General features: G+C 22.9%; 4 protein-coding genes across 4 annotated transcripts; all 4 read left to right on the top strand.

Moving 5' to 3' along the window:
- Positions 1-816: 816 nt before the first annotated feature.
- Positions 817-4,150, top strand: PVVCY_0901530 (conserved Plasmodium membrane protein, unknown function; the record flags this gene model as incomplete). Its single annotated transcript, XM_037634324.1, has 5 exons — positions 817-3,343; positions 3,509-3,547; positions 3,765-3,822; positions 3,924-3,987; positions 4,142-4,150. The coding sequence occupies 5 exons, from the start codon at positions 817-819 to the stop codon at positions 4,148-4,150; spliced, it is 2,697 nt and encodes an 898-aa protein (XP_037490433.1).
- A 1,037-nt stretch (positions 4,151-5,187) lies between these two features.
- PVVCY_0901520 (conserved Plasmodium protein, unknown function) lies at positions 5,188-6,929 on the top strand (the record flags this gene model as incomplete). The annotated part of the gene is made up of 8 exons (XM_008626493.2): positions 5,188-5,242; positions 5,637-5,669; positions 5,760-5,856; positions 5,986-6,067; positions 6,180-6,263; positions 6,345-6,485; positions 6,616-6,673; positions 6,820-6,929. The coding sequence occupies 8 exons, from the start codon at positions 5,188-5,190 to the stop codon at positions 6,927-6,929; spliced, it is 660 nt and encodes a 219-aa protein (XP_008624715.2).
- Positions 6,930-9,989: 3,060 nt separating this feature from the next.
- Positions 9,990-13,093, top strand: PVVCY_0901510 (heat shock protein 101, putative; the record flags this gene model as incomplete). Its single annotated transcript, XM_008626492.1, has 4 exons — positions 9,990-10,091; positions 10,212-10,332; positions 10,456-10,544; positions 10,685-13,093. The coding sequence occupies 4 exons, from the start codon at positions 9,990-9,992 to the stop codon at positions 13,091-13,093; spliced, it is 2,721 nt and encodes a 906-aa protein (XP_008624714.1).
- Positions 13,094-14,218: 1,125 nt separating this feature from the next.
- Positions 14,219-16,249, top strand: PVVCY_0901500 (dipeptidyl aminopeptidase 1, putative; the record flags this gene model as incomplete). The annotated part of the gene is made up of 2 exons (XM_008626491.2): positions 14,219-14,235; positions 14,350-16,249. 2 exons carry the CDS (start codon positions 14,219-14,221, stop codon positions 16,247-16,249), a joined length of 1,917 nt encoding a protein of 638 aa, XP_008624713.2.
- Between the last annotated feature and the right edge of the window lie 1,438 nt (positions 16,250-17,687).

The raw sequence follows: 17,687 nt of genomic DNA, 5'->3' as shown, positions 1-17,687 counted from the left end.
TCCATATACCATTGTGTATGCATTTGCATTTTTAGAATAAGGAAAAGTCAAAACAACTGTAACATATAAATAAGCAAAATAGTTAAAAAAAAAAAATAAGGGGAACTGTTTATGATACGTCCATATGATAATGCCATAAAGGCTGAATAAATTAAGTAGAAATAAGGTTGTTCGGAAATTACAGTTTATTTTGTTTTTAATAGTGCAAAGCTAAGTTCAAACATTAGTAGGGTTGCCATATTAATTTTTTCCTTTTTTTTTCCTCTTTTTTTTTCCTCTTTTTTTTTCCTCTTTTTTTTTCCTCTTTTTTTTTCCTCTTTTTTTTTCCTCTTTTTTTTTCCTCTTTTTTTTTCCTCTTTTTTTTTCCTCTTTTTTTTTCCTCTTTTTTTTTCCTCTTTTTTGACTACTTCAACTTATAGGCTTTAGATATAAACTAAAAAAATAGCACTTACGAAATAAATTTTAATTAGAAATTAAAAAAAAAATGATAAAGTCCAATGTCTATGATAAACATGTTTAAACTTTTGTAAAAAAATAAATTTTTTATATTTCCTATGTGCATATGTATATATTTATGTTTTATTCATTGTAAATTTTTTTTTAATATGTGTAATTATAACAGTATGACACATAAATAGTTGTTTTTTACTTACACTTTTTTTCTCATTATTATTTTCTCATTTTTTTTTTTAATATTCTTATTTTATTTTCTCTCTATATAATGTATTCTACTGTGGCTTTTACCTGAATTTTTATGTTTAAATTTTGTGTTATAAAAAAAAAAAAAAAGTAAATAAATCATTAGATTTGATTAAAATGTCCGAGTATAAAATTAAAAGTTCCTATTTTTCAGCAAAAAACAAAGTCATATTATTAATATGTGTATTTTTTTTTTCGTGTTCAACACATATATTTAAAAATGTGTTTCCCTTCTTGTTTATGCTTACAAGTTCCCACGAAAAAAATAGTAACAACAATAATGAGTATAATGTAAGAGCCAATATAAATAACAATCAAACTAGTAAACTTTCCAACCAACAAAATAACGACAATGTTTCGAATTACACACATAGAAATTACAATTATTATGATAAACATCCAGAAATATTAAAAGATCAATTCCATATAGATAGTACTAATATGTTGAGACAAAATTTAAGTGATCAAAATAGTTATGAAAAAAAATACTACACAATCAATATGTCAAATTCATATAATAATGAAAGTAGTAAACTTAATAACCATTCAATATATTTATATAGTAATGCATTGTCATTGATATATATTAGCTCGTTAGTAACATATATATTTATTTTATTTTTTGATTTAAGTAAAAAAAAATATATGTTAAGTAGTTTGTATATTATTAATTTAATATCACATAGTGTAATTTTTTTAATCTTAAATAGTATACAAACTAACAACACAAATGTAACAGATAATAATTGCCATGCTTATAAACATATGAGCATAAGAAATGCTGAAAATGTTTTACAAGAAAAGGATTATCATGAGTTTACAAAGAAACATATCAATTTATTTTTCCATAATAATTTAAAGAATAATTTTACACAAACATATGCTGATAATATTACTAGTCTATCATATTATAGTAACCAAATAGATAGAAGTTGTCTTTATAGCAGTATAGATGAAACAACAGCAAATAATAATATATACAATAGAAAACATTTTACTTTACTTTATTTATTTATTATAATTAGCTCTGTATGTAGTGCATATATAAAAATATATCAAAAAAATATATTATATTGTATATTTTATTTAAATCTTGGTTTTATAACATCACTACTAATATTAATGAATAGTATATTTAAAATAATGGCTCATTCATTAAACTATATTATGTCAAATAATAATATGAACACAAATATTAGTGATTATATTCTTATGTTTTCATTTATTGACATATTTGGATTATTTACCATTTTTACATTTTCTTATAAATGGTCTAATCAGAATAAATTATGGATTAATTTGAGCACAATATTTTATAATTATAAATATACATGTTTTTACATTAATGAAACATATTATTTATATTCAACAGATAAAGATATTGATAATATAATTGCCCAAATAGATATGTGTAAAGACCCAAATGTAGATATCACATTTTCTGCATATATTAATATAGAAAAATCTATATTTTATGATTTTTTCCTTAAACATAAAAATAAAGAAAATAAATTAAATATTATAGAAATTAAAGACAAAAATTTTAAAGTCACAACAACTTATAATACAAAAAATATTCAGCATAATGAAAAATATAAACCTATATTTGAAGATGTTGAAAATCCTGATATTACACCCAGTTATAATAGAAAAAAAAAACATAGTCATACTATTAAGCCTTATAAAATTCATGTAGAAACAATCAATACAAATTTGTTTGAAGATATGGAAAACGAAGAGAATAACCAAATAGTAATAAACAAATCTGGCAACAATAATAATGTTATTCCAGACATTGAGGATAATCAAATTCCAATTCCTTCGATAAATAATTCTCTTAGTAAAGATAATACTTATTCAAATTATGAGAATATAAATGACAAAAATCATATTTTTAATTTGCCTTGTGAAAAAAGTAGTATAACTGATAAGAAAACAAATGATGTTTACTTATTTAGTAATAGTAATATAAAAGATAAAATTGAGGATGTTAAAAATGGTAGCAAAATGAATAAAAATAGTTTGAATATAAATACAGAGACAAATATAAATTTTGAAATAACTCCAAGCATTAACAATAATTCAAACAATCTCATCACAAATATAAAATGTAAGGAATCAATCATAGAGGGTGAATTTGAAAAACCAATAAACATACCAGAGGAAGAAATAGACGAAAAAAAAAACAGTCTTTTAGTTCCTGACCATAATGAAGATGATAAATATATAGACTATGAAAATTATGAATTATCTTATAAAAATTATAATTCTCCATTATTTATAAAAAGAGATAAAGAAATAAACAATATTCAAAGTGATTTTATAATTTCTCAATATATTAAAAGAATTTTTTCATCATTTACTTATTATTTCTTTTTCTTTATATTTATATATGCATTTTTATTATCAATTATGCATATATTTGTTAATTACTTTTTTTATATATACTTATTTGTGTTTAATATTAATGTATATGTATCAAATATATATACAATAATTATGACAATTGTATCACTAATAGCTATACCATTCTCTGGATATATAATTGACAACATTGGATCATTTTTATTCCTTCTTCTATGTTCCTCCTTTTTTATTTTAATAGCAATATCTGGGACTATATATTGTTGTATCTTTAATTTACGTAAGTACCACAAAATGATCATATTTACTACTCTCGAATAAATGGCAATATATATATGTATGTTTACCATACTATACCAGTTTGTTCATCACACGACCAAAAGAAAACAAATTCATACGTGACATAATTATACATTTAATCCTGTGGATATTTCACATTTTACAGGTTCAGAAGTGATAGCATTTATCTCCTTTAACCTAATAGGTAAGTATAAATGTTGAAAGTATTGATACTTGATGTAAGAAAGAAAAAGACAACCTGTCTTATTACACGACACATTTTCGAAATATATATATGTTTTATTATACTAATATTGGTTGCTAATATATTTTAAGCAGCTATTTGAAATGGTAAATTAATTATAAGTTTTGCGTAGAAAAACATTTTTTATGCTTTATATTATTATTGGTTACGTTGACAGGTATAAGTGAGTCTATCATTCCTACTGTTATTACTTCACAAATACCAACCCATTTATGGTATGGAACATAAAACATTTTATTGCTTATCCATATGTATATGCACCTTGTGAGGTTATGTAGTAAAAATATACATATGAATTTCATTTTTTTATATTCAGCGTAAAAAAAAATGAGGATATCACCGCAGCTTTTGCAATATTTGAATTAGTTTCAATGCTTATTGTTAGTATAAATAATTATATGTTTGGCTATTTCTTGGTTAATAAAGGTTACAAAAAAACGTAAATATACAAAATTTATATAAAGAAATATTACAACCATTTTTATCTTATAATATCTATTTTTTTATCTCGTTTTTTATCACTTTTTTTAACAGAGTATTTGAACGGATTATACATATTATTTGTTTTTGTCATACTAGTGATTTCCCTTATATTTCTACTAATATTTACCATGTATTTGAAGGAAAAACCAAATTCCAAATACATAAATACAAATAATACCGACATAACACAACCGCTTCTTTAAAATAAATTCCCTCCCATACTTTGTAGTTGTTATTTCATTTTTTTTTATTATTTTGTTGTTTCAATATTTTTCAATTCAGTACATTCTTTTCATTTGGTTTTTATTAATTTTTTATATTAAATATTAAAAATAATGTTGTAACATTTTTAATCCTATTTTTTTATTATTTATTTGAAGACACCAAATGCATTATGCATGTATATATGTAATAAGTTCATTTACATACATATTTAATGAATAACCCCAAACTATCTTATATGCATATAATAATAATATATAAAAATAGTATTAAAATGAATTTTTATATACCTGAAAAAGCCTATAAAAAATATTTTTGTTTTTGTATTTCTTTTAAGAAATATTTTTAATTTAATAACAACGATCTAGCGTAAAAGTAAAAAAAAAATAAATAATGAAAATAAAAAAATATAGCTTTTCTGTCTTTTTTTTTACAATAATTATATAAATAAACACAGTAAAAAAAAAAAAATCATATAGTGGCTAGCTAATATTTTAACAATATATTAAAAAAAAAAAGTGAGCAAAATAAACAAACACATGTCAGTGTCCGGAAAACAAGGGATGTATATTCCAGTTTAATATGTATATTATAAATATATAAAATGTGTAAATAAAATATATTTTATGAGTATGAATAATATTCAATTTTATATACTAAAAAAAATATATATGAAAAATTAAAACACCAAAATAGTTTTGATATATACTAATAAAAAATTTGTGTGTGTGTTTTATTTTATACTTTATGCTTGATATATTTTTTACTCATATTTGGACAACTAAATGATATTTTATATCATTAAAAAATATATATATTAATTTTAGCAAAGCTTCCCCCAATATATACATATATAACATTAACACATTTAAAACATGTCGTATAATAAAAATTATGGAGGGCAGTTCATGGGACTTCGCCCAGTAGCAAGTAATGAAAATAATTTAACAGTAAAAATGTGTACATATACTGCATATGTGTTCTTATATTTATACTTGGAACAACATAATGAATGATATATATATACAAATAATACACAGCATAAAACAATATTTTGTAAAATATATTCTATAAAAATCACATCATTTGTTTTGAGTTAATTATACATTATAATAAGTTATACATGTAGATTTTTTATGCGTTTTGCCGTTTCATTTGTTTAATTAAAATGTATGTGCTTTTTTATATTGTTTTAAATGACATACAACCATGATACATTATATATGCCTATAATATACAAAATAAATACATTTTTCATATGCATAAATTATTATTTGGATATGTTCACGCAATAATCTATTTTTCTTTTCAAACTAATTTTTAGCTAACAAGGATTCTCAAAATACAAACAATGAAAGTAAATATTAAAATACTATGAACTTCAATTTATATGATATATAGTATTATTTCATTATTTTGGTTTATTAAAAATTTTTCTTCTATTTAGATAAGTTTAATAAAATAAATTTAAATGATTTAAAATCTACTGAAAAAAAAGAAAAATCAATTGCAACAAAAGTCATATTCTCGCTGTCTGAATTAAGGTAATGATCAGCTCATTTAATATGCCTATTCCCTTTTATACATATATATATTATGCATATAAGTGTATTTAATTAATCGTATAATTTTTAATATATTCAAACAAATCACGTATTTTTGGAATTTTATAGAGGAGTTAATTTACCTGAATTAGAAAATGGAGATGTATATTTTTTCTGTACAGCAATATTTGATAATCAGGATGTAAAATCGGTATGAACAAAGCATAATACAATATTATATCATTACTTAACCTAAAAGATGGCTCCTTCAACATGCATATATTTAAACATAACATCTTCCCAATGTTTGCACATTTTTATAGTCAATGGAAAAATCAAACTATAACTCTCCTTTGGTTAAAGGGCAATATTTGTCTAATTCTTACGCTCTTGATTTTGAAAGCGAAGTAAGCACTTAAATATTAAATAAGCATATATGTATAATATAATATGCACATATATATATGTCTCTCTTTCATTTTTAACAGATTGTTCTGAAAATTCCTGAAGATACAGTATTCGTTCGATGTTATGTATCCCACATATCATCTGTAGAAGCTGACGGAAAGAGAAACATCAAATTAGAAGGAATAGGTTATACTGAGCCATTTGTCGTTCAAGAATGTCATGTAAGAAAAAATAAAAAATAAAATAATTTTTTTTATTTTTCAGCAATTTTATATATTCATAAATTCGTATTGAAATGTAAATGGGAAGATAGAAGCCTATAATACATGTTTTTATATTCCTTTAAATTAGGTATATCCTTATTCAAGGTGCAAGCTTATTCCTGCTGTGGGCGCACAAGAACTAGGAGGTTATATATATTTATTTTATTTATTGCATAGTGTAAAAATATAAAATTGCAAAATGGCTGTGCGTGTATACAATTTTTCTCGTAATTATTATATATTAACTATATAGCTGCAAAATATCGATATACATTTTATAATATTCATTCAGGCACCATAAAAATGTGTGTAAAATGCGTAGATAATACACACCCATCAACTGTAAAAGAAACCGAGCCGTATAATATTATAGAAGAGTTTAAAAAACGTTATGAAAATTAAAAAAAATTATAACACATGAAAAAATTTTTAGGTTTTATTGTATAAAAATAGTACTATAAGGAACCCCTCCAATAATAATTCATTTAATAGTTAAATGATAAATTTAAACAATGGGAAATGATTTATATATATGGACGTGTTTTATACTAGTGCTGTGTTCATACCATTTCGTTCCGTCTATTATATATATATTTTTATTAGATCTAATTAAATTATTTTTTATGAATAAATTAGTAAAACTCTTTTTTTAGTGTTATATAAATAAATGTGTAACTTCATATTACCATTTTTTGAAAACACAAGACAAAGTAATTACAATATATTTTTTCGACCATTATAATAATTTAGAAAAATATATGTGTGCATATATTATGGGGAAAATTATAATGTTGTATAATTCTAAAGGTTAAATTTTTTTTTTTACATTTTAGCTAGATGGCTAGCTATTAATATAATAGATTTGAGGAAAGAATGATTTATTTTACTATTTCTAAGTATTAGATAAATATATAGAATTGTAACAGTTTTATATTCCCTTTATTATTTGCATTATTACTAAAAGGATGTTGGAGAATGGTTACACCGTTTAAGTTAAAAAAATACAGGTCGCTTAAAATGGGAGAATGAATAAAATAAAAAACGGAAAAATAAAGTGAATATAGCTAAGGAAAAATCCAATAATTGGTATGGAGTCATCATCACAAATAAGATAGGTGTGATGACGTAATTTTGTGAATATGCTTTGTTTTTTTTTAATTATAAATACCTAAATTTTAAAAGTAGAATAAAAAAGTTAACACATCGATTATTTAAATGAACATTTTATCTAATATTTTTTTTTATTAAATATAAAATTATAAAAGAATATAATGATAAAGGTAATTTAATTTTTTTTAAGTATATATTTATTATATACACCATACAACAGATTTTAATAAAAAATGGTAAAAAGTTCTAACGAAATATATTATTAAATAGATGTTGGTGTGGTTTAAAAATTATAAAATAATTTGTACTATTGTATATATACAACAATAGTTTGAAATAATAATACTTTTAAACAAGTTGACAAAAATAGAATAATAATGTGATAGTAAAAGTTGTAGTTTACGTTTTAATAAGAAGCAAAGAATTAATATATTTTTATTTGGTTGCATTTATTGTTGGTTCTTTAAATATTTAAATTATACAAAAAAGGTTTAGCTTTATATTAGTGTCATTTATTTATTTACTTACTACTTTTAGATTAATTTTCATCTAAATAATATAACAATCGATGTGATTATATAAACAAATTTATTCTTTATATACTTTTTTTTTAAATAAGTTTTTATTTCATATTTGCTTATAATTTATATATTAACATTATTTGATGGTATATAATCTAACATTTATAGTGTTAAAACAAATATGGTTTTTATTTATAAATTGTAATTCACATTATTTTTTATATCGATTATAATTAAAAATTATATAATTTAGCACGTGCTTTTGTGTACTACATTAAATAGAATAAGATGCTTGGTTTCAAAAAAAAAAAAGGTTTTTTTTTATAATAATAGAGCTTAGCTTTTTTTTTTTCGCTATTTATTTGAAGGCTCCACAAAAACAATACCAATGTGCGGGTATTTATTAAACATCATCAAAAAAAAAAAATAAAATATAAATAAAATTTCTAATTTAATGATTTTTTATATATACATAAATTCATTGATTCATTTTAACAATTTATAAATCAACAAATTTTGTTTAATTTATATACAAGATTTATTAACATTGTTTTTATATATATATTTAATTTAAATTATTATTACGTTTTTTTTTTTTTTTATTAAAACGTTATAGTTATATCTTATTAAAACTATTTTTTTCTAATAATTATTAAAAAAAAATTGTTTTATAGATATATATGATTATAAAGATTTGGTGTTTAATATGTATAATATATTACTATATATACATGTTAATTTTTTTTTTTAAACAATGATATATATATACACATAAGTCATATTATTACAATATAAACTCGCTATTCATAATTTATATTATTTATTACTATTATTACATAATGTTCATTATTTCTTTATATATATATATATGTAAAACTTAAATGCTTGAGGTTGTGTGATTATATACGATAAGTATAGCAGCTATATGATAATCAAATCAAGTTTATGTACTCTTTTATTGTGTAAATATAAATATTTGTAACTTTTTCATAGTTTAGAACACTAAGAACGTATATGCATAGATATTTTTAAATGTAACTTTTTTAGTATATAAGTATGCAATTGCTCTTAATGCATTTGCCTTATAATATTTTTTTTCACGCAATAAACTGTGCATATTTTTAATCATATTATGTATTTAAGGTTACATAATTTTTTTTTGTGATTTCATATATTTTTATTTTATACTCTACTTTGTTCAAGTTTGCAAGGAGAGTAATGCATATATATACATATATATAGATATACGCCGTAATTTAAATTTACAATTTTGAAATATATATTATAAATAAAAGAAGCCGACTTATTTAATTGATCAGAGCATTTTTTATATAATATAATTTATGCATAGCAATTAAGACAATACTTTAAAATACCATTTCATGTATTCAGACAAACAAACGCATGTAAATATACAGTATTTTAATAAATTTATTTAACAAATATAATTCAATTATATATATACCCTTATGTATAGAACGCAAGATGATATAAATAAGATTTTTATTTTCGAGTTACTCTAGGGTTATTTTACATAATATAAGAAAGACATGAATACATGCTTATGTAATTAACATTAATTAAATATATATATAACATTTTTATTTATTGCGAATTTACTTATATCAAATTATTTTTATATTTATTACAATTTTGCAACTATATTTTATTATTCCGTATTTTTAAATTAATTTTTTATATACATAAATATAATACGTGCGCACACACTATGCGTATTTAATTTAATGTTTTGGTGTCGCTAAGTATATTTTTTGATATTTTTATTTTTGAATGAAGATAAAATTATATATTTAATATAAAGTTAGTGGAAATGTTACGGAATATTGTTAAAAATTACTTACTTGCCATCGTTTTGGTACTATCTGTGCTCAAGGTCGATATAGCAGTTTTAGCCTCTAACAATAATAATCAGGTAAGATAAGCAAATCTATACTTACATCATTGTGAAAGAAAATTTCAAACCTTAGCAATTCCCTTTTTATTATGTTATTTAGCAATTTTACATATTGTCAAATTTACTAACTTTTTTTAGGATAACTTTTTAAACCGAACTATAAATGCTTTAAATTCGGGAAGAAACATTGCAAAACGATATGGCCACAACCAATTAAAACCTGTGCACATTTTGAGTGCTTTAATAAAGAGCGAATATGGTAATTTAACTTCTTCATTTCCCTTTTTCTTCTACTTATATGTTAATGATTATTTTTGATATATAGTTAGCTAATTATGGCCTTAATTTTGTCTAATATATATATTTTTTTTTCTCTTTATAGGATTCAATTTATTTAAGTCAAATAATATTGACTTGGAAAACTTGAAGGAATATACAGATGCTGCCTTAGAACAAACTAGAGCCGGAGCGGTATTCATTAAATCTTATAAAATTATATATGCAATTATATGAAGCAGTATATGAAGCACATTTTTGCTCGACTTCGACTTCATTTTTGTTTTTACTACCATTTTCTATATGATAATATTTTTTTTACTTTCCATTTATAGCCCCTTGATAACAAAACAATTGTTGTAAATTCTGATGGAACAAATGAAGTTATAGCCGAAGCTAAAGCTATTGCAAAAAAATATAAAAGCCCCAAAATTGACATAGAACATATATTATATGGTTTAATGACTGATGAACTTGTAAATGAAATATTTGGTGAAATATATTTGACAGAAGATTCGATTAAAGATATTTTAAAAGCAAAATTTGAAAAAGCAACAAAAAATAAAGAAAAGAAATCAACTGGATTAACTATTGAACAATTTGGTTCTAATTTAAATGAGAAAGTTAGAAATGGTAAATTACAAGGAATATATGGAAGAGATGAAGAAATTCGAGCAATTATTGAATCATTGTTACGATATAATAAGAACAGTCCAGTATTAGTTGGTCAACCAGGTACTGGTAAAACTACCATTGTTGAAGGTCTTGCTTATAGAATTGAAAAAGGTGATGTTCCTAAAGAATTACAAGGATATACAATTATAAGTTTAAATTTCCGTAAATTTACAGCCGGAACATCATATAGAGGAGAATTTGAAAATAGAATGAAAAATATAATTAAAGAGTTAAAAAATAAAAAGAACAAAATCATATTGTTTGTTGATGAAATCCATTTATTATTAGGTGCTGGTAAAGCTGAAGGTGGTGTAGATGCAGCCAATTTATTAAAACCAGTTTTATCAAAAGGTGAAATAAAATTAATTGGTGCAACCACTGTTGCTGAATATAGAAAATTTATTGAAAGTTGTTCAGCTTTTGAAAGACGTTTTGAAAAAATTATTGTTGAACCTCCATCTGTTGAAACAGCAATTAAAATTTTAAGATCATTGAAAAGTAAATATGAAAAATTTTATGGTATAAGTATTACTGATAAAGCTTTAGTTGCTGCTGTAAAAGTTTCTGATAAATTTATAAAAGATAGATTTTTACCAGATAAAGCTATTGATTTATTAAATAAAGCATGTTCCTTTTTACAAGTTCAATTATCCGGTAAACCAAGAATTATAGATTTTACAGAAAGATATTTAGAAAGATTAGCATATGAAATAAGTACATTAGAAATGGATGTTGATAAAGTTTCCAAAAAAAAATATAGTTCTTTAGTTGAAGAATTTGAATTAAAAAAAATTGAATTAAAGAAATATTATGAAGAATATGTTTCAACAGGAGAAAGATTAAAAAGAAAAAAAGAAGTTGAAAGAAAATTAAATGAATTAAAAGATTTAGTACAAAATTATATTAATTCAGGTCAAGAACCTCCTGCTGAATTACAAGAAAGTTTAGAAGAAACTCAAAAACAATTTGTAGAAATATATAAAACTACTGTAGCATATGTTGAAGAAAAAACTCATAATGCTATGAATGTAGATGCACTTTATCAAGAACATGTATCATATATTTATTTAAGAGATTCTGGTATGCCTTTAGGTTCATTATCATTTGAATCATCAAAAGGTGCATTAAAATTATATAATAGTTTATCAAAATCAATTATTGGTAATGAAGATATTATTAAATCTTTAAGTGATGCTGTTGTTAAAGCTGCAACTGGTATGAAAGATCCAGAAAAACCAATCGGTACTTTTCTATTTTTGGGTCCTACTGGTGTTGGTAAAACAGAGTTAGCTAAAACATTAGCTATTGAATTATTTAATTCAAAAAATAACTTAATTCGTGTTAATATGTCAGAATTTACTGAAGCACATTCAGTATCTAAAATCACTGGTAGTCCACCAGGTTATGTTGGATTTAGTGACTCTGGTCAATTAACAGAAGCTGTAAGAGAAAGACCCCATTCTGTTGTTTTATTTGATGAATTAGAAAAAGCACATCCAGATGTATTTAAAGTTTTATTACAAATTTTAGGTGATGGTTATATTAATGATAATCATAGAAGAAATATCGATTTTTCAAATACTATTATTATTATGACATCTAACTTAGGTGCTGAATTATTTAAAAAACAATTTTTCTTTGATGCTGATAATTCAAACACACAAGAATATAAAAGATTATTTGAGGATCTTAGAATTCAATTAATTAAAAAATGTAAAAAAGTTTTCAAACCTGAATTTGTTAACAGAATTGATAAAATTGGTATTTTCGAACCATTAAGCAAAAAAAATCTACATCAAATTGTTAAATTACGATTCCAAAAATTAGAAAAACGTTTAGAAGAAAAAAATATTAGTATTGGCGTGTCAGATAGAGCTATAGATTATATTATTGATCAATCATATGACCCAGAATTAGGAGCTAGACCCACACTTATCTTTATTGAAAGTGTTATTATGACTAAATTTGCTGTTATGTATTTAGAAAAAGAATTAGTTGATGATATGGATATATATGTTGATTACAATAAATCAATCAACAATATTGTTATTAACCTTTCATTGTCATAAGCAAATTTTTTTTCCGTATAGAACATTCTTACAATTAAATAAAATAAACACGCTATATTACATATATATATAATTATCTCTTATTACATATTGTGGTGTATTTTATGTTTCTTTTTTTAATTATATTTTTTTATATATATATTTGCAAGGGTATGCAATTTTTTGTTTCAATCAATATTTTTAAATATATATATGTGTGTATATGCATAATAAATTTTTGGTATACATACTATAATTCACCTTGTCAAACTTTTTATAATTAAATGCTTTACTTAATTTTAACCCTTTGAAAATATATTTTATGAATGCAATTAGTGATTGCATTAGTGATTGTATGGAGGTTAACAAATTGTTCCAATCATAAAATAATGCTTTATATATATATTTTTACCTATAGACAATTCCTATGTTTATTTTATTTTCCTTTATTTTACATGTTATAATATGTATATAATTTTTGTATGCACCCCTTATTATATTTGTTTTTTAACAAATTGCTAAATTTGTTATTTGCTTTTAATAGTATGGGGGACCAAAGTATCACCTGTAATTTTTTCAGTAGGATTAAAAAATAATGTAAGAAAATTACTATTGAAACGATAGGAATAAAAAGTAAAAATATAGCATATGAATATTTAAAAAAATCAGAGTGACAATATCGTAATAATTAGGGAACTGTAATTCTCCTATTTCCCTATTTTATTTTATATAATAATAATGACTATTTATATACTTCTTGCTTATTTATTTGATATGTACTTTTTTTGAGGTCCCTGAACTGAATTGTAAATTAAAATAAAAATATATTAATAAATATATATTGTAAAATAGCTTTTGGTAATTTATTAAATTTATGACCTTGATAGTATATATAGAAATTGAAGGAAATTAAATATAAATTAATTTGGTGTTGCCTTTTTTATTATTTGCCGTAATACATTTTAGATATTATTTATAGAAGAAAACCAAATTTATTTATTAGTTTTTATAATATTATTTTTTTTTACAATATTAATAATTAAAAAAAATAATTATTTGGATATATTTAATCAAAAAATTCAAAAACAATATCCATAAAGAATTTTGTGATCATAAGACGATTATAATAAAAGGAAAACAATAAAAATGAAAAAATTAAATAAGTTTGTTATTTTATTATGAATTTCTTTGCATATTTTATATGTAACTTATGTTTCCGCTATTTTACCAATATATGTAGAAATTAAGGATTTGCTTGGTAAATGGAAGTTATATAGGACTAAAACATCACCTGAATTACTTACTTGTGGTTCGACACAACCTAATAACAATCTAAATAATCTCAAAATAAAAGATTACAAACAATTTTTAATTGACAATCATTATCCATTTGATTCAGAATTAAATATAATTTTATCAACTGATTTTGTTAAATATGGCGATTTTCATGATGTAACTGGTAATGAACATAGAAAAAATTGGAACGTCTTAGCAGTATATGATGAAACAAAAAGAAAAAAGATTGGTACATGGACCACTGTATATGACCATGGTTTTGAAATCAGAATAGGCAATGAAACATACACCGGATATATGCATTATGACTCAACTGGAAAATGTGGCGAACCTACTAGTAATGATTACACAAATCCTAATGGAGAAACAATATGTTATACTACGAATTTTAATAAAACAAGATTAGGATGGATAGACATAATGAATAAAAATAATGAGCAGTTACATGGTTGTTTTTATGCTGAAAAATACGATACTGCTCATGAGTCTAATAATTCTAGAAGCATATTAGATAGCTCTACTAGTGGTACACCAGAACCAGCAATCAATGAAAATAAAACACCCGCATCAAATCAAATGACTTATTTTGATACATATGGGCCCAAAACATATATTAAAGCTGATAAACTTAACATTAATGAAAATTCTGAAATGTATTGGCATAAAATGAAGTATTCTGGACATAAAGTGCCATTACCAGAATACATGCTTAAGGCCCAAAAACAAAAATATGCATGCCCATGTAATCCAAATGAAGATATAAATAATGAAAGAAGTAGCGCAGAAACAGATATGATAGTATTGGGTTATACTAATGTCGAAACAAATGAACTAGATTTAAATGCATATGAAGAAATAAAAAAAGCAAAACATACCGAATTAGAATTAAATGAAATGCCCAAAAATTTTACATGGGGTGATGCATATAACAATAATGTAAGAGAATATGAAGTATTGAGTCAATTTGATTGTGGTTCATGTTATATTGCATCTCAAATGTATGTATTTAAAAGAAGAATTGAAATTGGTTTAACAAAACTTCTTGGAACCAAATATAATAACGATTTTGATGATGCTTTATCATTAGAAACAGTTTTATCTTGCTCAATTTATTCCCAAGGTTGCTATGGTGGTATGCCTTTATTAGTTGGGAAAATGGCAAAATTACAGGGTATACCTCTTGATGCCGAATTTCCATATACTGGTAAAGAAATTACTTGCCCATACCCTGTAAATAAAGGCATACCTTTGTCAATGATGGAAGCCGATTTAATAAATAAATCAGAAAGTGTTTCTAAAGAGATTAATAAACCCTCATTTAGAGAAACCAGTGGTTCAGCATCAATAGAAAATGGCACAACAGAAGAAAATAGTAATGTGACTGATTTAGGTGATCCCAATAGATGGTATGTCAAAGAATATAACTATGTTGGTGGATGTTATGGATGTAACCAATGTGACGGAGAAAAAATAATAATGAATGAAATATATAGAAATGGTCCAGTTGCAGGATCTATTGAAGTAACTTCCGAGTTTCATAAATATGTTGATGGTATTTACTATGATCCATATTTTCCACATGCCAAAAAATGTACTATAGATGTTCATAAAGATAGCAACTATGTTTATAATATAACTGGATGGGAAAAAGTAAACCATGTTGTTGCTATTGTAGGATGGGGAGAAGAAACTATAGATGGAAAACTTTACAAATACTGGATTTGCAAAAACAGCTGGGGAAATACCTGGGGTAAAGAAGGATACTTTAAAGTGATCAGAGGAATCAATTATATTGGTATTGAACACCATGCTATTTATATCGACCCAGATTTCACCCGTGGTGCTGGTAAAGTACTTTTAGACAAACTAAGAAAAAAATAAATTTATTTATATAAATATTTGTTCGTTTTTTTGTATAATTAAAAATGTGTATGTTTTCCATGAGCATGTAGAACATTACATGCATGTGTATTGCTGTTAATCTTTTTAATATTTTGATATAATTAATTTTTTTAAATCCGCGCATAGTATCTTACATGCAATTTGTATTTACAAACTTTGTTTTGCTTTTTGAATAATAAGAGGAAGTATGAACCAATAAAATAAAAAAAACGTTTTGTTAGATAATATAAATTTATAGGCACATAAATGTCATAAGAAGTATTATGTGCATATAGAATTATGAATAATTTTAACGAAATTTATATGAATGAAAAAATGTTTGAAAATATAGCAATATCTATAAATGGTATGTGATAATATATATTAACATAAAAGATATAGAAAAATAAAAAGCTAAATAGGTTTATTAATTTATTGCAACATTTTTTGGATATAGGTTATACTCCACTGATTTATGCCAACATAGAAAAGCAAAAAATTTGCTCGATAAATAAAAATCATATAAAATTAAAACTTTAGGATTATGTGTGTGTTATTTGGTACAACATATTAGTAATGAATATAAAGCAGAAATAAAAAAATATATAATATTTAGTTGAAACTTGTATATAATTCCCAATTAAATATCTTATTAATTGGTTCTGCTATATGATAATGATTATGATATAACTCGTAATGAACACCGAACAAATTGGAGAGACTTAGCAGTATATATGAAAACAAAAGAAAAAAATGGTATATGGGCAATTATATTTAAACAAAGTTTTGAAATAAGAATAGGCAATGAAACACATATCGCATTTATGAATTATGCACCACCTGGAATATACATGCCTCATATGATCTGAATGAAAAATACGAATAAAAAAGTGACACAGATAAACCCGTTTTTCAAAATATAATAAAATTAAATGATTTTAATGGCGACAAAAATTAATTATATAGGATATATGTTGTTTATTTTTTTTTTTATTGCGAGACGAACATTTTTTAACATTAAGCTTGCACATGCATTAACATAATCATGACCTCCTTTTTTTATTTTTTTAGTTATTTTATATTTTCAAAAATTATAAATATATAACATCATATAAAGAACTTAAATAAATTAATTGGATTTATCTTAATATTGGTATTTTAAACCTATACACACACAAAATAAAATTTAAAATTATTTTATATATAAATATTTTTATTATTGTGTAAAAAAATATTAAAAAAGCTTTAAAAAAAAAAAACGAGCTAAATTAATAAAAAAAAATTATTTTCTATATGTAGCTAGCCAAAAATGTTAATAAAAATTTCCCTATTTTATTTGTTTGTTACTATTTTTTTTACATAAATTTAAATATAACAAATATTTAAGCGTAATATATAAAATTCAAATGTGTTCATATTGTGTTTTCGTAATTTAAAT

The sequence above is a fragment of the Plasmodium vinckei genome (assembly GCF_900681995.1).
Source record: "Plasmodium vinckei vinckei genome assembly, chromosome: PVVCY_09".
In the NCBI taxonomy this organism is placed as follows: Eukaryota; Apicomplexa; class Aconoidasida; order Haemosporida; family Plasmodiidae; genus Plasmodium; species Plasmodium vinckei.
Note: the sequence above shows the minus strand (reverse complement) of the source record. Positions and strands in the feature narration are given on the sequence as shown.